We start from the raw sequence: 24,865 nt of genomic DNA, 5'->3' as shown, positions 1-24,865 counted from the left end.
GTCTTCCGGGCGCCGGCGCGGCCACGAGCGGCGCGGGCACGAGCGGGGCCCGGCGCGCCCCCTGCCGGCCGAGGGCCTGGGATCATTCCGCGAGTCCCGCCGCGGTGCGCGGATGACGCCGCCCGAGCCGCCGAACTCAACGGAACTGGCTTCCCGCCACTCGGCCAAGGCCGCCCCGCCAGGTCCTTGTGAAGCGTCCCAGGCCGCGCTTGGACCCGGGCCCCGCCGCCGCCGCCCCGCCGAGCCGCCGCCCCGCCGAGCCGCCCCAGTTCTTTGGGTTTATTAAATGAAACTTTACAGATTCTTGATAAACTTAGGAAAAGTCTTAGGAGGGAAGAAGCAGATGAGGCTTTAGAGCCTGAAGCCAAGCTGACTGATTGGCGGCCTGCGTGGCCATGTTGTCACATTCCTCGCTAGGGTAATAGCGCAAGAAGTGAAAAGGTAAATGGTGTTTTGGGGTTTTTGTAGGGCAAAGGCGTTAAGCGACTCGTCTAAGGTCACACGTAGGTCATTAGGAAGTGTCTGAGGTCGGATTTGAACTCAGAACTCCTGACTCCAGGGCCGGTGCTCCATCCACTGTGCCACCTGGCCGCCCCTTAAATTTTATTTTTATTTTTATTTTTTTAAATCGGTCCATACTAGGCCCAAGATGGGAGACGAGTCCGCAGGTTCATCCTGCTTCTTCTGGTTAGGCAAGGCGGTGCTCGCACTTAGCCGATTGAGTGACCTTCCACAAAATGTCAGGGAATACTTGACTTCACAGGGTTGCTATAAAGATCGCATGAGAGCAGCTATGGGAAGGTCTTTTGAAAAAGGGGCAGCTAGGTGGGCGGCGATTAGAGCACCGGCCCTGGAGTCAGGAGTCCCTGGGTTCAAATCCAGTCTCAGACACCTCCTAATGACCCAGCCGTGTGGCCTTGGGCAAGCCACTTAACCCCATTGCCTTGCAAAGACTTAAAAAAAGAACCAACCCTAGCTCAAAAGACCAGTGGCAGGAATAAAGAGGGCTGCTGGAAAGCAGGACTCTCGGGTGGAGATCATCCCCCTCACTCTCCCACCCGTGGGTTGCCCTCAGCCTGCTCCCCTGAGATGTGGCTGCTAAGCATGCTGCGGGGAGAAGGTGGAAACCAAAAGGGGATAGGAAGCCCCAAAAAGAACTTGTCAAGCTCTCTCTAGTCTCTAGTCTTTCCCAAACACCCGTTCAGAGCAGCTGGGTGATACTGCAGTTCCAGCACTGGGTCTGGAATTAGGAAGACCTGAGTTCAAATCAGACATTTACTAGCTGTGTGACCCTGGACAAGTCACTTAACTCTATCTGACTTAACTTCCTCAATGAACTGATGAAGGGAATAGCACTCCAGTATCTTTGCCAAGAAAATTCCCCAAAAAGATCGTGAAGAATTGGACACAACTGAAAACAAGTTAACAACATTCTAGGTTCATGAGGCTAATTCAAAGGGCTGGAGAAGTAATTGGACTCCTTGGTCCATTCATTCGTATAATAGTAGTTTAGTATTATTTAGTAATAACTCTTTATGAATAGTTATAAGTGGAAGTTTATCCTTGAACTATTCTGAGGTGAAAGCAAAAACCAACTCACAACTTACACTTATTCCATTGAGGTTTATTGAAAAATACGAGTTACTGCAGAGAGAAATTATGGGCATGTGGATCTTGGGTGGGTAGTAAGTGCAGGAAGTTTGAATTTTGTTCCCAGATGCCTCAAGATGAAGAATGTTTCCTCCCAGGCTGTAGTTGCTTCAGGTCCTATGTCAGCTTTATCCATAACAATGGCTATGCAAAGGTTCCATTGTGTGTCTTTTGAAGCAATGCCTTTGAAGCTGAATGATTCTAGTTTGGGATTGAACCTACAATTTCATTGGTACAAACAAATCACAATAAAGAAACTCTCTATTGATATAGATTAGCATGTTCTCTATTACTTAGAGCCTTAGAGGAACTACCTGGAGCACTTAGAAGTTCAAAGCTTTGGTCAGGGTCAGGGTCAGAGGACAGAGATCGTCCTGCCTCCAGGGGAACTCATCAAGGACTGCTTCTCACTAGCTCTCTTGCTCTTGCTTATATAATATGTGAAAAGTTATGTTTTTAATGTCTGTCCTTGAAGATTTAAGAGCATTAATGGCCAGATGGCATGGCCTGGACTCCTGAGAGTCACTAGGCCAATGCCCATGGACAGTTAACTCATAGTCAGTTTTCTACCCCATGCTCCTAGATTGTCTTTGACACTGTAAAAAAAAAATAGAAGGAAGAAGAAAGAAGGAAGGAGGAGGAGGAGGAGGAGGAGAAAGAAGAAGAAGAAGGCTTAATCCAGGTAATAGAATCCCTGGGTTAAAAAGTATAGACATTCAGGTTTAGTCTGTTACTAATATAATTATTTCTTCATTTTTTTCTCATCATATATAATCAGAAGCTACTAATTGTTTCTCAAATATGCTGCAAGTGTCTTCAGCAATATATTCCCCTTTTATTTCAAGTCATTTAGAAATAAAACCTTTATTTTAAGGAAAATAAATTAAGGGAACTCATACAATTTTGTTGTCTTTTACAATAGTTTTTCTGAGGAGTTCAATTTATTGAGAGTCTGGAGCAGTCACTGTTTTGGTTTACATGAAATAATGGTTGTGTTGTTTTTTTCACCTGTATTGGAAACAAAGTTTTTTACATTTTTTTTTTAAGAATATGGGCATTTATTCACTTTACTTCTTTTCAAATTACTGTAGTAATACAGAGTTTGACCAATTATTTTATTATACCCGCTCCAATTTTAACTATACCCATCTTTTGTCATATTTGCCAATTCATAGAGCAATAGACAAAATCCTAATATTGATTTTATTTGCATGTCTCTTATAATTTCAAGAATTCTTTCATATAGATGTGAATACATTTCTATTCTTCATTTGAGAACCTATCCTTTGACTATCTATTGGTTATTTATGAGTCTCTCTCTATCTATATGTATATGAATGTATGAATGACATCTAGATGGTACAATAGATTGAGCAATGGACCTGGAGTCAGGAATACCCAAGTTCAAATTAGATGTCAGATACTTATTAGCTGTGTGACCCTAGACAAATCACTTAATCCTGTTTTTTATTTTATTTTTTTGCACTTATCAGTAAAAATGAATTAGACAAGGAAAGCACAAACTACTTTAGTACCTTTTGCGGAGAAAATTTAAAATGGGGATGAAGAGTCTGACACAACTGAAATAAAGGATTGAATAACAAATATGTATGTATGTATGTATATATGTATATGCTAGATACAAAACTGTTATCAGAGAACTTTGATAGAAAGCTTTCCCCCTATTCAATCACTTCTCTTTTCATCCTAGGGATATTTATTTTGTTTTTGCAGAAAATTTTCACTCATCTATTCAGATTTATTAATTTTATCTTCTGTAATTACCTCTAACCTTTTAAGACTCTTATCTCCTAGCCACAGCTGCATTGTCTGCTTCTCTTCAAATATTTTGTATTGTGATCTTTAACATGTCCATTTAGATCATACTTTAAAATATTATATCCAAGACAATTTTATTAAAGAAGCACTTTGTAAATAGACCCTTATAAGCCTTTGTGAATACTGGTAGATTGATTTCCAAATAGTTTATGAACTTTGAAGTAATGTGATATAGGATTTTCCTTTCTATTATTGACTCTTAGATTTTGTTATTATTACAAAGAAATGCAATTGGTTTCTAAAGATTTATTTTGTGACTTGCAACTTCACTGAAGTTATTGTCTCTATCTTTGTTGCTTATGATTTTCTAAATAAACCATTATATCACCTGCAAATAAGGATAGTTTTATGTCCTCTTCATCTATCTTTATCATTTTACTCTCTTTTTCTTGTCTTCCTAGTGCTAGGATTTCTAGAATCCTATCAAAAATGTTTAAAAATGACTTTCCTTGATTTACTTCTGTATTTATTAGGAAAAGTTCTAGTGTATACCCATTACATGTGATGTTTGATTTTGGTTTTATTTAGATCCCTCTGTGTCAACACTTTGCAGGGTTTTTAGCCTAAGTGTTGAAATGTCTAGGTTTTCAAGAAAAAATATTCATAAAACTGTATCTTCTACTTAGGAAATGAATTTCCCAAAATGAAGGTTTTAATTAGTCACAACTGATAATAAGAACAGTAACAAAAATAATAAGATCGAGCCATCACATAAGCCTCTCTCCTATGAACAGAAATTCATAATTGTTGTTGTTCAGTCATTTTAGTTCTGTCTGATTCTTCAAGACCCCAATCTGTCTTTCCCTTAAATCACCCTCCCCTCCTTTTTATCCCTTTTCCCTCCTACTTCTCTGTAGGGTAAGGTAGATTTCTGTACCCATCTGGGTGTGTATGTTGTTCCCTCTCTGAGTCAATTCTGAGGAGGTTCAAGCATTGTCCACTACAGCCCCCTCCCCCCACATCTTCACCTCTACTGTAGAAGCTCTTTCATACATCTTTCACATGAAATAATTTACCACATTCCACCTCTCTCATCCTTCATCTCCCTCTTTCCCCCCACTTAATTTTATTTTTTTTAAGATATCATACCATCATAGATAGTCAACTCACACTCTTTCGCTCTGACTATGTATACTCCATCTAACTGCCCTAATGATAAAATTCTTAGGAGTTGCATAAACCATCTTCCCATCTAGGAATGTATACTCCTTGGGTTTGCTTTCCTGTTTACCTTTTTATGCTTCCTTTGAGTCTTGTATCTGAAAATCAAAATTGTTCTTTTCTTTTCATCAGGTATGCTTGAGAGTCCTTCATTTCATGTTATCCATTTTATTTCTTTAAAAGATTATACTTAGTTTTGCTGGGTAGATGATTCTTGGTTATAATCCTTTCCCCTTTCCCCTTCTGAATTTCACATTCCAAGTGCTATATTCTTTTAGTTGGAATATGCTACATCTTCTGGAAACCTGACTGTGACTTTATAATACTTGAATTGTCTCTTCCTGGCAGTTTTTATATTTCTCTGGGATTTGGTTATAATCTTCCTGGGATTTGGTTATAATCTTCCTTCTTTAGGGTGGTTATCAGTGAATTCTTACAATGGCTATTCATCCTTTAGGATTCTAAGTTATAGTTTATCAGTACAATTTGCTTTGATAATTTCTTTCATATGATATCTAGGGCAGCTAGGTGGCACAGTGGATAGAGCACCGGCCCTGGAGTCAGGAGGACCCGAGTTCAAATTCAGCCTCAGACATTTAATAATTACCTAGCTATGTGGCCTTGGGCAAGCTACTTAACCCCATTTGCCTTGCAAAATAAAAAACTAAATAAAAAAATATAATATCTAAGCTCTTTTTTAACTCATGGTTTTCAGGTACTTCAATTGAACTATTTTCAGTTGCTTTTCCAAGGAGATAGTTCAAATTTTTCTTCTATTTTTTCAATTCTTTTTAAACTTTGCTTTATTGTTTATTGATGTCCCACAAAGTCATTAGGTTCTACTTGTCCAATTTAGTTTTTAAGGAATTATTTTCTCCAGTGAGCTTTTATATCTTCTTTGCCATTTGGTCAATTCCTACTTTTCAAGGAGTTCTCTTTGGTGGATTTTTATGTCTCTTGCTCTTTGCTCTCTGGGTTTTTTTAGGTGTTATTTTCTTCAGTATTTTTCATGTTTCCTTATCAAACCATTGACCCTTTTTTCATGATTTTTTTTTAGTATCACTGCCATTCCTTTTCTCAATTTTTCCTGTACCTCTCTTATTTGATTTTTTTAACATCCCCTTTGACTCTTCCAGGACTTCTTTTGGGACCTGAGATCAAATTACATTTTCTTTGAAGTTTTGAATATGGTTGTTTTGATTTTTTTTTCCTGAGTTTGTATTTTGAACTTTCTATGATCAGGTTCTTTTTTTGTTGTTGGCTCAGTTTATTTCTTGACTTTTATCTTTATATTATAAAATATTTATATATTAAAAAATCTTTATATTAAAGTTGGACTCTACTACTTAGATAGAGGAGAAACTGTTCCAAATTTCAGGTTCTGGTTCCGGCCAAGATAGTGGAGAGGAGACAGGCACAGTTTTAAGTCTCCTGATCTCTTCCCCATCTATCACATGAAACAAACCTCTTAAAAGAAATCCGAACCATAAAACCCAGAAAGAAAAGCCAGGAGAAAGAATATCTACCTCAGGATTTGTCTCCCGCAGCAGCCTTGGCTGAGTACTGGCTATGAGTCTGGGATCAGCCCCAGATCAGCCAGATTAACAGCTGAATTGGAACTGGGAGTCTGAGGGCCCGAGAGATGGACCTGCTAGATCAGCAGTGGGGCTGGACGAAAGGGGCTTGGGTCCGCAGGGAAGCAGAGGTGCTGGTGTTGGTGCTGTCCCCCTGGAGCTTGGGGAAGGGGCTGCGGGGAGAGGTCTGGCGCAGGAGAGCTGCGGACGCCATCCCTGGGCTCCCCCGGTCTGAGAAACTCTGAGCCCACGCCTCCATTGCACTGAGGCCTCCTCCAAAACAAGCAATTGCAAACTATTTCTGCCTCAGGTCCAGGTGTGTGAGCAAAAGAACCAGCCCAGCTGAGGAATGACCTCAGGCCAGGGTAAAGCCCACCATTGATTGAAGGCAAAAGAATTCAATAGCTCCAATTCCTTCCCTCAAGCAAAGGGAGAAGGCCTCTCAGTCAAGGTCACAGACACTCCAGAGAAAATAACCAGCACCTCCTACTGGCCAGCCAGAGAAACTGCACTCAGTAAAGCCTTTAGTGATCCCAAGCCCAGGTGAACCAGCCCCCCCCCCCCCCCAACTCAAGGTCTTAACATAATGAAGAAGGGTCAGCGGAAAGGTGGATCCATACAAAAATTCCTGGAAGGGAAAGACCCCAACCCAGACAGACCTAGAACCTCTGAGGAGAATACAATCTGGTCTTCGGCACAGAAAGACTTCTTTGAAGAAATGAGGAAGGAACTTAAAAATTTGGGAGAGACAATTAATACCTTGCAACAAGAAAACAAAACTATAGAAAGTACAATTGAACAAATACAAAAGGAGAATAAATCTCTCATATCCTCAAATGAGCAAATGCAAAAAGAATTTTAATTCTCTCAAAACCTCAATTGGTCAAATGGAAAGCTCTTTCAAAAGTAGAATTGACCAATTGGAAAAGGAGTTGCAAAAAGGTTAATGAAGAAAACTCCTCCCCCCAAAAAAGAATGGAGTCTACAGAAACTAATGACTCCACGAGACAGCAAGAGTCAGTTAAACAAAATCAAAACATAGGAAAAAATAGAAGCAAATGTAAAATACCTCATGAACAAAACCACTGACCTTGAGAATAGATCGAAGAGGGACACCCTGAAAATGATAGGACTTCCTGAAAACATTGAAGAGAGAAAAAAGCCTGGACTGAATATTACAGGATCTAGTGACAGAAAACTGCCCTGATATCATGGAATCGGAGGGAAAAGTAGTTATTGAAAGAGTACTTTGATCCCCACCAGAAAAAGATCCTAAAAGGAAAACACCAAGGAATGTTGTGGCCAAACTGCAGAACTCTCAGATAAAAGAGAAAATCCTGCAAGCAGCCGGAAAGAAACAATTTATTTTTTTTGAAACAGATATTTTTTATTTAATAGTCTCATTTTGTACAATTAATGTCATTTTTACATTAGTAAAATATTCTTGTTTAAGAGTAAATGAGATACCCCCTCCCCCCATAAATATAGACTTGCTTCAGCGACAAAGTAAAGGGGAGAGAAAAAAAAATAAAATAAAAAAATAATAATAGTAATAATTGTAAGTATGGTCAGGTGGCGCAATGGATGGAGCACCAGCCCTGGAGCCACGAGCACCCAAGCCCACATCTGGCCCCGTACACCCAACAATCACCCAGCCATGTGATATGCAAGCCACCTGAACCCCACTGCCTTGCAGAAACCGAAAGAAAAAAGGAAAAAAAAGACCCAAAATAAAATAAAATAGTAATAATAGTCGGGGTAGCTGGGTGGTGGACAGAGCATTGGCCCTTGAGCCAGGAGCACCCGGGTCCCAATCCAGCCTCAGACACCCAAGGATCACCCTGCTATGTGGCCCCAGGCAGGCCACCCAGCCCCATTTGCCCTGTACCCCCCCAAAAAAAAATAATAATAAAAAAATGTGCTTCAGTCTTTATTCCAACACCAACAACTCTGTCATGGGTGGATCACATTCTTTATGATTGGTCCATGGCAAAAGTTACTTCCATATTTTTCCAATGTTGCCATTGCTGATCGTAACTCCCTCCTTTGTTATTTCTCCACTACCATGTACCATATTTTCTCTCTCCTTTCACTCTGACTGTGCTGTAGGGTAGCTGAGTGGTGCAGCAGACACATCCCTGGTCCTGGGGCCAAGAGGCCCCAAGTCCCCATATGAGCCGTTAGGCCCAAAATCCACCTGGCCCCATGGTCCTGGACAGGCCTTCCAATCCCAGCCCCTTGCAATAAGTAAAAAAGAAAATGTGTTATATCTGACCATTGTCCCCCCATGGTCCATCCTCTCCTCCTTTATTCACATCCCCACCCCTTCCCCCTACTCCCCCCTCCTTCTTACTCCAGTTGTCTATACCCAATTGAGTATATTTGCTGTTTCCTCTCCTAGCCATCTCTGATGAGAGCAAAGGTTCCCTCATTCCCCCTTGCCTCCCCCCCTTCTATATCATTGCAATAGCTCATTGTAATAAAAAAAAATCTTATTATGTGAAATAGCTTAGACTATTCCCCCTCTCCTTTTTCTTTCTCCCATTCCATTTCCCTTTTTTTCTTATTGACTCCATTTTTACACCATATTTTATCTTGGAATTCAGCTTTTTCCTGTGCTTCAACTATAAAAGCTCCCTCTACCTGCTCTATTAACTGAGATGGTTCATATGAATATTATCAGTATCATTTTTCTATACATGCAGTTCATCCTCATTAAGTCCCTCATATTTCCCCCCCTCCTCCAACCTCCATGCTTCACCTGAGTCCTGTATCTGAAGATCAAACCTTCTGTTCAGCTCTGGCCATTCCAAAAGGAACCTTTGAAATTCCCCTGGTTCATTGAAAGTCCATCTTTTTCCCTGGAAGAGGACATTCAGCCTTGCTGGGTAGTTCATTCTTGGCTGCATTCTAAGCTCTTTTGCCTTCTGGTATATACGAGCTTCCAATGTAGCTGCTGCTAAGTCCTGTGTGATCCTGACTGCAGCTCCACGATATTTGAACTGTGTCCTTTTGGCTGCTTGTAATATTTTCTCTTTGACTTGGGAGTTCTGGAACTTGGCTATAATATTCCTGGGGGTTGGTTTTTTGGGATCTCTTTCTCAGGGGGATCGGTGGATTCTCTCCATTTCTATTTTGCCCTCTGCTTCTAGAATATCAGGGCAATTTTCCTGTAGTAATTCTTTGAAAATGATGTCAAGGCTCTTTTCCTGATCATGACTTCAGGTATTCCAATAATTTTTAAATTATCTTTCCTAAGTCTGTTTTCCATATCAGTTGTTTTTCCAATGAGATATTTCACATTTTCTTCTAATTTTTCTTTTTTTTGGTTTTGAAGTATTGATTCCTGATTTCTGGCAAATTCATCGATCTCCCTGAATTCTATTCTTTGTCTGAAGGATTTGTTCTCCTCAGAGAGTTTTCTTATCTCTTTTTCCATCTGGCCCATTCTGCTTTTTAAAGTATTCTTCTCCTCCATAACTTTTTGAACCATTTTATTCATTTGACCTAAGCTGGTTTTTAGCATGCTGTTTTCTTCAGCATTTTTTTAATTTCCTTGACTAGGCTGCTGACTTCATTTTCATGTTTTTCCTGCATCTCTCTCCTTTCTTTTCCCAGTTTTTCTTCTAACTCCCTCATTTGATTTTCAGCATCTTTTTAAATCTCTGTCATAGCCTGAGCCCAATTTCTGTTTTTCTTGGAGTCTTTAGATGTAGGAGCTTGTACTTCCTCATCTTCAGATTGAGTATTTTGATCCTTCTTGGGCTCATTTGCAAAATATTTCTCAATTGTGTTCCTCTTTTTTTCTCTGCTTGCTCATTTTTCCCAGCCTGCGCCTGTTTTGGGGTGCTTCCTGCTCTTTTGTCACACTCCCACAAGGGTCTCAGTGTGTGAGGCTCTGTCCTCCCTCCTGGTCTGTGAATGACCATATGTGCCCCCCTCTGCCACGGGGCTGAGGTGGGGGGGGGGGCCCTGCTGCTCTTGGGGGATCCTTGACTGCAATCAGGATCTGAATGTGGTCAGAGCCCCAGAGTCCTGTTCCAGGGGCAGAGGACAGAGCTCTGCAGTCTCTCTTCACTCCCCTCCCTAGGTTCAATGGGCTCATGCCCTGGAGGCTCCTGCTTATGGGCTCTGGCTGCTTCTGTTCCTGGATCAGTGCTGCAGAAAGACCAGGTTGCTTGCTGTGTGCCCTGAGGGCTGGGCTCCACGTGCTCATTCTAGCAGAGGTCCCCTGCTGTTCCCCCACTTTGTGCCTGGTGCTCCCTGGGGCATAGGTTAGGAAACTCCCCCACTGCTGTAAGCGGCAGCTCCCAGCACCCTGGGGCTGCCTCCTGGAGGCTGAAGTTCTTTCGCTCTGGCGGGCCCCCCCTCTGGCAGGCCACCCCTCCAACCCCGGGGAGCGAGCCTTTCTGCTCTTTTCCAGGTTACCTTGAGTAGGAGAACTGCCTCATTGGGTCCCTCTGTGGGTTCTGTCTCTGGAAAGTTTAGTTAGAGTCCTTAGCTTAGGAGTTTTATCAGAGAGCTCCTAAGACTGGATCCTTCTTCTTTTCTACTCACCATCTTGGCTCCACCTGAAACAATTTAAATATCAAGGAGCCACAGTAAGGATCACACAGGACCTGGCTGCATCAACTTTAAGGGATCGAAGGGCCTGGAACTAGATATTTCGAAGAGCACAGGAGCTTGGAATGCAGCCAAGAATCTACTTTCCTGCAAAGCTGAGCCTTCTCTTCCAGGGAAAAAGATTGACATTTAACAAAATAGAATTCCAAAAATTTCTGATGAAAAGACCAGAGCTAAACAGAAAATTTGGACATCAAACAGGAGGTTCAAGAGACACATGAAAAGGTAAAAAAAGGGGGGGGGGCAGTAAAAGGAAAAAAAAATGCAATCCAGTAAGTTGAAACTGGCTATATCCCAGCGGGGGGGGGGGGGGGGGGGGGACGACTCATAAATCCTGAGAAATGTAACTCTAACAGAGAGAATACACCTAGCCAGAAATGATGGACATCCATGACCTATCCATGAGACTGCTATCTAATGGGATGTAACTGGCTTTAACCCCACTTGGGAGAAAGACTCTAATAACTCTCAGGAATTTTGACTCTATTTGATAGAATATACTGAACTAGAAGGGACAGACACTCAGAATTTTCTATGACTTAGATAGAATGATCTAAAAAAATACACTACCTCCCTAAAAAGGGGGATAGGAAAGAGAAGGGAGGAGGGAGGGAATTGAATGGGACAAATCTCATTACACTAAGAGGTACAAAAAATTTATGGTAATAGAGGGGAAGAAGGGAGCAGAGGAGAAACACCTAAATCTTCTCATCAGACTTGGCTTAAAGTCAACCTCCACATACTCAGTTAACTCATAAAACATCTAACCTTTCAAGTATTAAAAGGGGAAAAGGGGAGGGGTGACAGAGAAAGGGAAGGGGAGTGGGGGAAATAAAAGGAAATAACAAAAGGAAGGGAAGGGAAAAGGGAAAAAGGAAAAGGGAAAGAAAGGGGAGGGTGTGATATAGGAGGGCAAACACACTGAAGGGGGTGGTATTCAGAAACAAAATACTGGGGAATATGGATAAAAGGGGGGAAAGGGGGGGAAAAATGCAAATGAAGGGAAGATAGCACAGAAGGCAATAAAGAATTAGTAATCATAACTTGAATGTGAATAGGATGAACTCTCCCTTAAAATGTAAGCAAATAGCAGAGTGGATTAAAAACCAGAATCCTACAATATGCTGCTTACAAGGAATTCATTTGAAGCAGACAGATACATATAGAGTAAAGGTAAAAGGTTGGAGCAAAATATATTTTGCTTCAGCTGAAGTAAAAAAAGCAGGGGTAGCAATCCTTATCTCAGACAAAGCAGCAGCAAAAATAGATAGGGTTAAAAGAGATAAGGAAGGAAACTTTATCCTCCTAAAAGGTACCATAGACAACAAATTTCAGGTTCTTTATGCAGCTGTTTTCAGAACTAGGTGGTATAATTTAACAAGAAGTGTGGTCACTGCTCTCCTGGCCTGTGATCTGGCCTGTGAGTGACCACAAGACTGTTTTCTACCCTGAAACTGTGACCAGGGTCCCTGCTTCCCTGAAGTGCATGCTTTAGTATGTTATTGTTCTTCCTTACCCTGAGACTGTGACCACCAACCATGTTTGGGCAATGTAACAAAGGGACCCCTGTTATCTTCTGATCAGTTGTCTAACTCCCTTATTGTCTGTGGACCAAGAGTTCTGGAAGCTATTTCTGGTTCAGTCTCTATTACTGATATGTCAGAGTGCAATCCTATGCTGGACTGAGCTTTCTCACACCAATTTCTTGCTGAATTATTTAAATTATCTTATGCTGGAAAATTATTTCACTATGTCCTTTTGTTGGTTTTGCTGCTCCAGAATTCATTTTGAAGCATTACTTTATGGTTGTTCGGAAAGGAATTTGGAAGAACTAAGGTAAGTTCCTATCTTTACTCTACTATCTTTGCTTTGTACCCCATGCACATTTTCTATCAGAAGTCAATGAAAGGGGTGGCTAGGTGTCGCAGTGGATAAAGCACCGGCCCTAGAGTCAGGAGTACCTGGGTTCAAATCCGGTCTTAGACACTTAATAATTACCTAGCTGTGTGGCCTTGGGCAAGCCACTTAACTCCATTTGCCTTGCAAAATCCTTAATAAAAAAAAAAAGAAGTCAATGAAAAACAGAAATGGAAGTAGAAAGGCTAAGTTCTTTCATGAAAGTTAACTGTCTTAGTTGTAATAGGTAAAAAGCTTTTTTCTTATTGTATTTGGTTGATTTTTTTTATCTTTTTATTTATCAGTTCCCTCCATATACTTTACAATCCTATAAAACTAGTTTTCTTACTATTTTCCATCTAAAATTTTATCTCCTATTTCTATGCCTTTGCAAGGCTATCCTCCATTGCTGAAGTTTACTTCCTCTTTACCTCTCTTAGAATCTTCAAAGTTCAACTCAAAAGTTATCTCAGACATATTTTCCTGATGCCATTACTAGTCTCAACTCGATCACCTTGTAATTCTTTTGCATATATTTTTATATATAATTGCTTAGCTTAAAAGTTATCTCAGACATAAACCAATTCCTGAAACTATTACTAGTGTCTTCCCAACTCAAATGACTTATAATTCCTTTGTATATATTTTTGTATATAGTTGTAATGAGGGTTTGGTAGAGCACCAAAAATAACCTCACTCACATGGAAATTGCTGGGGAATCTGCTTTCTAGAGACATGAGAACTGGCACATTTGTGGAATCTGACCTACCATTTTCCATTGACTTCATATGGATTTTCTGTGTCTTTAAAATTGTCTGACTGATTTCCTGAATTCTTGGGAAAATTCTATTATATTAAAGGTTCTAAACTTAATTTCTGCTAGAATGATTTTTAGTTTTCCCAAGAATTTTTGTAAGAAAAAATATCTTATCCCCGAGGCATATTTTAAATATATCAGAGACAGTATTTCCTATCACATCTTTCATAATTGAAGCTTTCAGCCTTTCCTCACTAGGAATTTGAGGCCATGGATGATGGCTGAAGACAAGGAGAAAAGAAGTTGACCATTCCCAAAAGGTATTCAATAGAGGCTTACCTAGGAGACAGGCTAGGAATTGAAGATGTGGTTGCAAAGTCTCTTTGACTTGATAAAGGGGATTCTGGAAAGTACTTCTTTCTCAAAGTCTTTGAATGGTAACTTATCCAAACTTTCAAAAGCAATAAGGTAGCAGAAATAAAGGAGGAAGGGGTCAGCTCAATTTGACTGGGGTTACTCCAACTAGAATTTTTTCCTTTTTTTAAATTTTTTTCTTTGGTATTTTATTTTTTCCCAGTCACAATTTTTAAAATTCATTTTTTTAATATTTTGAGCTCCAAATTCTCTCCCTTTCTCTCTCTTCCCCTTCCCCCCAAGAGAAGACAAACCCTCTGATATAGTTTATACATATATAATCAGGTGAAACGGTTCCATAATAATCTTTCCAACTTGAATTTTTAAAACTGCCCTTTATTTCACATTTATAATTTTATTTTATTTTTTTTATGTTCAAGGGCAATTTATTTTGATTGGATTTTTTGGGTCATATTAAAAGGGGGAAAAAGAGCTAGAAAGATTGATTAGAATGGGGAAAATAAGCCAAGCAAATCTTGAATTATTATTGGAATGCCTAGATTTTCGATAGAAACCTGTTAAGACCCAATAGGATGGAAACCCTAGGGGATGCAGGGATTGCTGAAGGCCAGGCTATTGAATATGCTTTGGGCATGGGTTGTGCAGCAAACTGATTTAGTAAGTTTTGTCTGCCATCTGGTGGCTTGCACAGATAGCTACTCAAAAATACACCACTGCCTGCTGCATGAAAGCATCCATCCTGCCTTGGGGTTGAGCCCAGAGGGTGTAACTTTAAAGGTCTTATTGGTAGGTAGATACTAATCTCTGGCATTTTCTATCAAGTGTGAGCAAATCTTCAAATATAGGTTCAATATATTATGGAAAAAAATGTAAAGACTATCAGACTGTCTTCTGTTGGGGGGAAGGGAAGGAGGGAGGGAGAAAAAAATTGCAAAATTCAAAGCCTTACAAAAAAATGATTGGTAGAAATTACTATTGTATATAATTGGAAAACAAATAAAAATATTTATAATAAAAAAAACAATGGAGTGCAGTGGAAGTGGAGCCAAGATGATGGATTAGAGGCAGCCACCCAAGTTGAACTTCCTCAACATTTTTCTAGACAACTTTAAGAAGTTGACAAGAGAAGTCTAACACCAGAGTAGGGGCTAGCCAGGAGTTTACACACATAGCCTTAGCAACTCTAGCAACTCTGAGAGCTCCCAGCCCAGAGATGGTAAAGGCTTCCAACAAGTGGTCAGAAAGAGAATATAGGGACCCTTAGCCAACCCTGGGTATAGTTGGGCACTGTTTGGCAACTCTATTGCTCACATGTAGCTCTGGATCCAGTTCCAGGATGGAGAATGGTCAGTCATAAAGGAATGGGGGACCAGGTCACAGTTCTAACCAAAGATGGATGCTTAGAGCTTTTGGTCTTAGGGCAGCAGGAGTTATTTTGGGGTAAAGTTTGTGACTACACTTTTCCCAGGAGCACACTCTTGAAAACACTGAAAACCTGCAGACCTCCCCAGAATTATCTCTGAAAATAGCAGTATGAAAGAGCTGGAAACTTGGGATAGTGCCTCTCCTCCCCCGTGGGGGAGGGGGCAGAGACCAACTTTAGCATCAAGTTTAAAGTGAAGAAATAGGCTTGAAAAATGAACAAGGAACAACAACAAAAAGAATTTGACCATAAAAAAAGCTATTATGGTGGCAGGGAAGACCAAAACATTAGCTCAGAATTAAATAACAATGTGAAAATAAGTATAATCAAAATTTCAAAGAATGCTAATTGTACCCAAAGCCAAGAAGAATTCCTGGAAAAGTTAAAGAAAGAGTTGAGTGGTAGAGGGAAAAAAAAATGAGAGTGGTGTGAGAACATTATTTTTTTTGCAAGGCAATGGGGTTAAGTGGCTTGCCCAAGGCCACACAACTAGGTAATTATTAAGCCTCTGAGGTCAAATTTGAACTCAGGTCCTCTGTCCCTTATCCTTCATTTTCAAAGAAGATCAATGAGTTTACAGAGTGGATACCTTGAATTGAGCATGAATTGGATTTAAGTGTGGCAGAGTTTTGCAAAGTTGTCAACTTTAATCTCTCTTCCTTAGTCATCTGAGTTCAGTGGTAAGACAAAAGTCAGAACCATGGCATCTTTTATGTCTGATAAGCTCTAGCTCTCCACAGCACCGGCTTCAGTCATCTTCATAGCTGTTGGAACAAATTGTTCTCACCTATCCTTTCCAGGAGGAATGTTTTCACCTGCTTGAGGTAGCTATCTCCCTAACTTATCAATGAGTTTGAGATTTATCAGTTACCCTCACCCTACTGGAATGTGGCCATTGTGCATAACTGGGAGCAAAATAAAATACCAAAGGGAAAAAAAAAAGCATTATAAAAGGAAAAAAAGATGAGAGATGGACGAATCAGATGGACACCAAAGGTGAATGAGCAGCAATGAAAAGGGCTAGACAAGCTCCTATAAATAGTAGAATTGACTAAATGGTACAAGAAGCACAAAAATCCACTGAAGAGAAGTAGAATAGGCCACGTTAGAAAAGAAGGTACTAAATAACTCCTTAAACAACAGAATTGGCCAAATGGAAAAAGAGGTAGAGAAGAGAATAATTCCCTAAAAAATTAGAATCCAACAAGGAGGAACTAATGACTCCATGAGACATCAAAGCAAACAAACAATAAAGTAAAACAAAATAAAACAACAGAACAAAGTCAAAAGAATGGAAAAAGTCAAAAAAAACATTAATTTTTTAAAAATGACCTAGAAAATAGATTGAGGACATAATATTTGGTTCTAAATATAAATGATAGCCTCTGGAGTTTGCTGAATGGGGTTGAGGAGAGGGAAAAGAGTGGAAATACTCAGATCTTCTTTTTAGGAAACATTTTGACAGCTGTGTGGAGAATTCAATAAAGTAGCCTGAGACATGAGGTAGGGGGATCTATCAGGAAGCTTTGTTTTTGAGTCCTGTACTGAAATACCATATTTCCCCATGTATAAGACATTCCCATGTATAAGTTACACCTCCATTTTGGGACCCAAAATTTGAAAAATAATGTATTACATAAAGTTATTGAACTCAAGTTTTATTCATCATAAAATTCATACAACAACTCATCACTGTCAAAACCTCCTATCCATTAGCTGGTCCTCACCTGTATTTGATGACGAATCCCTGTCTTAGGAGAGACTGATGACTCTCCTGCCTGGGCTCTGGTCTGAGGTTGACCACAAACTCTCCCTGGGCAAGTCTGGTACGTGGACTCGTGCTTAGTCCATTCCATTTTATGAACCCAAAGCATCCATTGTCCTCCTTTGAAATCAGTCACTTCTTTTCATCAGCAATTCTACTTGCCTCCTGCTGAAACTTCTTTGTGGATACAGGAATTCCAATGGCCCTTTGCTCTTCAATCCATCTCTTCAATTCCCTCTCTAGATCAGGACATTTGAATTTTCTCTCCGAGAGCTCCTATACACACAAAATGAAAGGTGCAGATTAATAAAAAAAAAAAGGTGAATATATTTTGTATTTACTTCTTGGGTGTACCTGTTTTTAATTAACAAATTTCTTGAGGCATGAACTGTTTGGTTTTGTCTTTGTATCCTGAGGAGTTTAACCTAGTGTTTTTCACATGGATTAATAGAATTACTAGCTGTTTTATCTTAAGTGTATTGCTTATAGTTTTCAAGCCTTGGTTTTTGCATCTTTAAACTAATAAGGGAAAACAACAAGTACCACTTGGTGTAGTAGAAATTGGACTTTCCTTGGAGTCTAAATCTGAGTTTAACACACTTGTCTTATGATTGTGGACAAGTCATTAAATCCTTCAGTGGCCTAGGCTAGTTTTTAGCAAAGGGAATTTACTTCCTCACATCAATGAAATCACAGGTACCGACCAAATAAATCAACAAACTGTGATAGTGGGTTGTTAGGGAAGCATCTTATAAACTTAAAAGTGATACATAAATATGAATTTATTAGGATCAAATATGTACTGTTTGGTTCACAACCTGGTGCTTTTCTGTCTCTCCAGGACTTCCCCTTGGCCTCTTAAGATTCAACTACCCAGGCATTCTTATTTCCTCAAACTTGACTCTCAAATTTCCAACTCCATGTCTTTGTAACTTTGTATTATTGATTGTCCCCCATTCCTGAAATGCCCTGCCCCCTCACTAAGCATCCTAGCTTTCCTGGCATTCACTAAACTATTTACTTGTCATATGAACTAGTTCTTTTTGTCCCTTTGTATACAAAAAATATTTTGAATATTTTATTTTTCCAACTACATGTAAATACAATTTTGAGCATTCAAGAAATTTTTTTAGTTCCAAATTCTCACTTTCCTTTTTTCCTGTTCTTTGCAATTAAATATATTCAGTCATGCAAAATATATTTCCATATCATTAATTTTGTGAAAAAACACAGACCAAAGTAAAAAAGTGAAAAATAGTGGGCTTTGATTAGCATTCAGATTCTGTCAGTTCTGTCTCTAGAGGTGGACAGCATTTTGCTCTCCCTCTTCTTTTTGTTCTTTTTTTTTCTAATTACATATAAGGATAGGTTTCAATGTTTATCTTTTGTAAGATTTTGAGTTCCCATTTTTCTCCTTCCCTCCCCCTCTCCAAGACTGCAAGTAATCTGATCTAGGATATACATATACAATCATTAAACATATTTCTGTATTAGTCTTGTGAAAGAAGAAATCAGAACATAAGGGAAAAAACCATGAGAAAGAAAAAACAAAAAAAAAACAAATTTAGAAAAGTGAAAATAGTACCCTTTGGTTTGCATTCAGAATCCTTAGTTCTTTCTCTGGATGTGGATGGCATTTTCCATCCCAGGTCTTTTGGAATTATCTTTGCTTGTTGAACTACTGAGAGGAGCTAACTCTGTCATAGTTGATCATCACACAATGTTGCTGTGGGTATGTACAATGTTCTGCTTTTGTTTACTTCACTCAGCAGTGGATAGCATTTTTCATCCTGAGTCCTTTGGAACTATCTTGGATCTTTGTATTATTGAGAAAAGCTGAATCATTCATAGTGGATCATTGTAGAATATTGTTCTTAACTGAATATGTTTTGCTCACTTCTCTCTGCATCAGTTGATGTAATTCTTTCCAGGTTTTTCTGAAAACCTCTACTCTCATTTTATAAAGCACAATAGTATTTCATTATAATCATATACACAATTTGTTTAGCCATTCCTCAATTAATGGTCCATCCCTCAATTTCCAATTGTTTGTCATCTCAAAAGTAGTAGTGATATTGCTGGGTGAAAGGGCATGTACATTTTTTATAGCTCTTTGGGCATAGTCCAAATTGCTTTCCAGAAAGATTAGATCAGTAGGGACATATTTTGTCTTTATTTGAGTCAGCAGAACTTAGCACAGAGTTTAGTGCATAGTAATCATTTAATAAATGTTTGTTGAATGATTAATTAGGCTTAAAGTGAAAGAATAGAAGTGTTTAACTTTTAAGAATCATTCCTATTATATGGATTTAGAGTTTGAAAGGACCTTAAGGGCCAATAAAGCTGATCATCCTGATGAGAAAACTAAAAGATCACATAGCTAATAAGTATCTAGGGCAAGAATTGAGCCTAGATTTTTCCTGACTCCAGTTCCAGTGCCATTTTCAGGGCTTATAAAACTAGGGAGTTTATCATTGCTTGCCCTAACCATTGGAAAGGATGCTTTTCCAGACTGCCTATGTTTATGTGCAATTTTTATTTTTGGCTAGGCAGAAAGATAGTTCCCTTCTTCAACTGATCCAGGGATCCTAGGCCTCTACCTTTATTGTGATCCCAGTAGGAGGTAGTAAACAAGCATGAGTCTTTGGTTTTGATGGTTATGGCCGATAGGCTGGAAGAGAACTGTATTAGCTAAGAGTTATATTTTTGGTTACTCAGTTTTAAGCTATTTGCCTTTTTTTCATAATGGAGGAGTCTGTCATAAGGGACAATCCAGTTGTCTGGTTTAAAGTAGTATTTAATATGAACCAATAATTGACCTGTGTTGTTTGGTGTAAACTTTTTGTTATAAACAGCTTCCCTATTGAGACTTTCTACAGGTTTCAACAACTGTGTTTTCTTCTAAGATGTATTTCATTCAAGCATTACATTTTGTGTCTGCTTTAGTTCCATCTTGATCATTTCACACATGTTTAGTTTTCTAACTTCTCTTCCTTTGGAAACTACATTTATAATTTGAATTATAAAAGGAACTAATGGTCTTGGAAAAGAACTTATACAAACTGGTTTAGGAACTTCATTTAGAATTTGAATTGTAAAAGAAACTAATTGTCTTTTTCCTTTGGTCTTGAAAAACCTTTTCTTGCAAACTTGTAGTTTGGTCACTTCATTTATAACTTGAATTATAAAGAAATTGTCTTTATCCTTTAATCTTGGAAAAGTTTTTTTTCAAAGTTCTTGTGTGGAAACTTCCTTTAGAACTTGAATGTTAAAAGAAAGTGTTTTTTTCTTTAGTCTTGGGAAACAATTTTTACAAACTCCTTACTTGGAAACTTCATTTGGAACTTGGATATTAAAAGTGTTTTTTTTTTCCCTTAGTCTTGGGCAATTTTTACAAACTTCTTGTTTGGAAACTTCATTTATAACTTGAATTATAAAGAGATTGCCTTTATCCTTGAATCTTGGAAGACAATTTTTCCAAATTTCTCCATGTTTGGAAGCTTCCTTTAGAGCTTTAACGTTAAGAGTGTCTTTTTCCTTAGTCTTGGGAAAATTCATTTGGAGTCCGAACGTTAAAAGAAAGTGTCTTTTTCCTTGAATTTTGGAAAACAATTTTACAAACGGGCTGGATGGCCGTGGAAGCCCCGAGTTCCGGGCCGCTGGGAGCCCCCTCCTGCAGGGGCTGCAGGCAGACGCCGTCCTCCCCCTCCCCTCCTCCGGCCGCAGGCTGCCGGGCGTGGGGGTGTAGGTGGGGGGCGGCGCTCCGGCCCGGCTTCCAGGGCCCCCTCCTCCAGCCCCCCGGCTCGGGGCTCGGAAGCCCGTGGGAGAAGCCGGGGAGGCGCCTCCCCCCCAGCCGCGGTCGGGCCGGCCTCCGGCCTGCGCGCGGGGCCCGCCTCGGGGGGCGGGGCCTTCCGGGGCGGGGCCTTCCGGGGGCGCGGCCGGCGAGGCCCGGGAGTCCCCGGCTGGGCGCTCCGTGATTGGCCGAGCGGAGGGCGCGCCGGCACGTGGCCGCCTCCCCGGCGGCCGGGGCTCCGGCTCGGGCCGCAGAGCCACCGGGTCTCGGGCGGGGAGGGCAGGGCCGCGGGGAGCCGCTGCGTCGGAGCCGCAGGTGCGCTCGCCTGGCCAGCCCGAGGCATGGAGGGCACCGCGCTGGCCGTGCAGGTCCTGGGCACCTGGCTGGCGCTGGTGCTGAGCCTCATCCTGTTGCACTCGGCCTTCGGCGTGTCGCTGGGCATCTCCGAGGTGTACCTGCAGCTCCTGGTGAAGACCCTGGAGGTGAGTGGGGGCGGCGGGGCCCCGAGGCCGGCCCCGGGCACGGCCCCCTGCCGCTCCTCAGGTGTGCCCGTCCCCGGGGCCGCCCCCGCTGGCCCGCGGCCCTTCCCTTTGTGCTCGTGTCCCCGCTGGCCCGCGGGCGGCGTGCGGAGCGCCGGGGCGGCGGCGTGCGGGCCCGCCCCGGAGTTCGTTCACTCACCCCCACCGGCGCTGGTATTGATGGGGTGACCCCGGACTTCTCGGTCTGGCCCGCCCCAAACCGAAGCCCCCACCCGGCCGCTTTCTGTTGTTCGGGTCCCTGGACCCGGGGATCCCGGAGGAGCGCCTGAGCCGCCCTCCGAGAACGAAGGCGGGACGCGATCACCCGGGAGCCTTGGGCTCTGGCTGGTCTAAGATTTACTTCAGTTCAGTATCTTTTTTTTTTTAGGTTTTTTGCAAGGCAAATGGGGTTAAGCGGCTTGCCCAAGGCCACACAGCTAGGTCGTTAAGTGTCTGAGACTGGATTTGAACCCAGGTCCTCCTGACTCCAGGGCCGGCGCTTTATCCACTGCGCCACCTAGCCGCCCCCCAGTATTTTTTTTACTTTGAGATTTTATTTATTTTGAGTTTTACAAATTTTTCCCCTAATTTTACTTCCCTCCCCCTCACAGAAGACAGTCTGTTAGTCTTTCCGTAGTTTCCATGCTGTACATGGATCCAAATTGAATGTGATGAGAGAGAAATCATATTCTTAAGGAAGAAACATCAAGTATAAGAGATAGCAAGATCAGACGATAAGATATCAGGTTTTTTTCCCCTAAATTAAAGGGAATAGTCCTTGGTCTTTGTTCAAATTCCACAGTTGTTTCTGGATACAGATGGTATTCTCCAGGGCAGACAGACCGAAATTGTCCCTGGTTGTTGCACTGATGGAATGAGCGAGTCCATCAAGGTTGCTCATCACACCCCCATGTTGCTGTTAGGGCGTACAATGTTCTGGTTCTGCTCATCTCAGCATCAGTTCACGCAAATCCCTCCAGGCTTCCTTGAATTCCCATCTCCCCCCCTTGTTCCTAAGAGAACAATAGTGTTACATGACATATCACAGTTTGCTAAGCCATTCCCCAATTGAAAGATATTGTCAGTATTTCTTCTTGCTACCCTTTGCTCCCCCTTTTTTTTTTATCATCTCCACCTTCAAAAGATGTTTCACTAGCTTATGCATCTTCAAGCCAAAACATAGGCTTTTTGATTTAGGCTTCTGATCACATTACTTTTTTTTTTAAGGTTTTTGCCAGGCAATGGGATTGAATGGCTTGCCCAAGGCCACACAGCTAGGTAATTATTATTAAGTGTCTGAGGTCACATTTGAACTCGGGTCCTCCAGACTCCAGGGCCATTCTCTATCCACTGCTCCGCCTAGCCGCCCCAAAATTAAGTAAATTCTAGAATGTTTATTAAATGCATTAGGTTTTTCCAAAAGTTTGAAAGCAGCCTGACCAATATGCAAAAATCAGAAAAATCTGTAGTTTGTTATAGATAATATATGGCAAGTATGATCTGAGTAAGCCCAACAATTTAGATAGTTTATTAGAAATAATTATTCAATATTAGAAAAAATTCAATAATTGAATCCCAATCCCACAAAAAATAAATCATTCCCCAAGTTTCCATTTAGTTTGATGCAATAAATTTTAGTTGGTCAAACAATTAAATACCATGACTTAGATATGCATGATAACCTAGATAATGACTTGGTCCTATGATACTGAATAATCAAAAAGTTGACAATGTCACTTTTTGTCATGAGACACCCTTTTACCTCTCCAAAAAATATTTTGAAAGTATGTGGGCAGGAAAAATACGCCAAGCCTATTGGTTTGGAAACAGTTGTGGGATAGGATTGCAGGCAAGCAAACATCTTTGTGATTCTAAATTCTCTTGTGGAATGTGCGAAAACATCAGTGGTGGGTATTTCAGAGGACCTTCCAGGGGGGTTAGTTTTTGAGTTTTAAACCCATATCTTTAACAGGAATAAAAGGTGTTGGGCTTCATTTCTTTAAGAGCTGGTGAGTTTAAAACCCCCATCTTTAAAGGGAATAAAAGATGTTGAGCTTCATCTCTTTAGGATCAGCCCCTCTGGAGTTCCAGTTGAAAATGGTCAGGTGGCTAACCCAGATAGCTCATTCCTTCCTTCTTCCTCTAAAATATTCCTGATGAGTCTGAGTAATATAGGATGTATCTTTTGGATGAACTTAAGGCTTATATATCACCTATTTTAGAAACTTCACTTTCTTGTAACTTCTTCCAACCCATTAATAAAGAAGTTTCTCTTTATGCCAAATAACTTTTGGGAGGGTTTTAGACAGAGTGAACTGTCCCATATTTAACAACTGACTTTTTGGACCATGAGACATTTTCAAGTAATCTTATTTTCTCCATTATTTTCATAAGTCTAGATAACCAACAGAAAAATAAATCAAGTTCTGATTTGTTTTACTGTTGGTTAGTTGTTTTCAGACACAAGCAATTCTTAAAGATTCTATCTGAGTTTTCTTGGCAAGGATACCAAAATGGTTTGCCATTTCCTATTTTAGGTCATTTTACAGATAAGGAAACTGATGAAAACAAGGTTAAGTCATTTGCACAGGGTCAAATAGTAATATCTGAGGCTGGATTTGAATTCAGATCTTTCTGACTCCAGGCCGCCTGGTGCTTTATCTACTGTACAACCTAGTTGTCCTGAGTGTAGTGTTTGCTGATTTCTGAGGTATAAATGCTCACTTTAAAAATTTAAGGACCTGAGGAACCAAGATGATGGAATTCAGGCCAGAACTCAGCTGAACTCTCCAAATAACTTTAAAATAATACCTCAAATTAAATTTTGGAGTAGTAGAGGCAAGAAAAGGTCAGAGGAAAAGGTTTTTCCAGCCTAAGGTAACTTAGCAGGTCTGCACTAGAGGTTTGTAACATGGGGCTGAATTCAACCTCTCTATTGTAGCAAGAGTACCAGTGGTAGGTGGGGTCTTTGAGGGAAAAATAAGGACTCTAATGAGTTGTTGATAAAGTAGTGAACTGGTCCTATCTCTGGAGAGCAATTTGAAACTATGCCCAAGGGGCTATAAAATTGCTTGCCTTTTGATCCAGTGATAGCATTACTAGATCTGTAGATCAAAGGATTGGTATAAATACAAAAAATATTTATGGCAGCTTTTTGTTATTGGCAAAGAATTAGAAATTAAATCAATTGAGTAATGAATGACCAAACTGTATCATATATTGTAAGGGAATACTTTGGGGCTAAAAGAAAAGTTAGTGGGAGTGTTTCAGAAAAATCATGATAAGACCTCTCTGATCTGATACAAAAAGGAAGGGAGAAGAGCCAGTAGTTCATTGAGCACAGTAACAGCAATGTAATGACGGATCAATTATGGCTACTCTGGTCAGTACAGTGATTCCACTTAATTCCAAAGGACTCATGATGAAAAAAATGCCATTCACTTCAAAAGAGAGAACTGATGAATGATGAATGCTAATTGAAGTTTAATTTT

The 24,865-nt window shown here is 40.5% G+C and overlaps 1 protein-coding gene across 4 annotated transcripts in view; it reads left to right on the top strand.

Moving 5' to 3' along the window:
• The first annotated feature begins 122 nt into the window (after window positions 1-122).
• The window catches only part of GPAT3 (glycerol-3-phosphate acyltransferase 3), an 87,364-nt gene continuing 62,621 nt past the window's right edge, over window positions 123-24,865 (top strand). Inside the window, exons 1-2 of one of the 4 annotated variants that reach the window (XM_074228593.1) lie at window positions 123-441; window positions 2,234-2,332. Coding sequence is in view for 1 of the 4 variants with exons in the window: in XM_074228592.1 (XP_074084693.1) it covers window positions 21,198-21,338 (141 nt within the window). In the remaining 3 variants the exon portion in view is untranslated. Of the gene's footprint in view, window positions 442-2,233; window positions 2,333-12,664; window positions 12,684-21,195; window positions 21,339-24,865 lie in introns of those variants that run through there. The other 3 variants (XM_074228595.1, XM_074228594.1, XM_074228592.1) reach the window with 3 other exon arrangements.

The sequence above is a fragment of the Macrotis lagotis genome, chromosome 3 (genome assembly GCF_037893015.1).
Source record: "Macrotis lagotis isolate mMagLag1 chromosome 3, bilby.v1.9.chrom.fasta, whole genome shotgun sequence".
Taxonomy (NCBI): domain Eukaryota; kingdom Metazoa; phylum Chordata; class Mammalia; order Peramelemorphia; family Peramelidae; genus Macrotis; species Macrotis lagotis.
The sequence above is the reverse complement of the archived record's forward strand: the minus strand, read 5'-3'. Positions and strand labels throughout refer to the sequence as shown.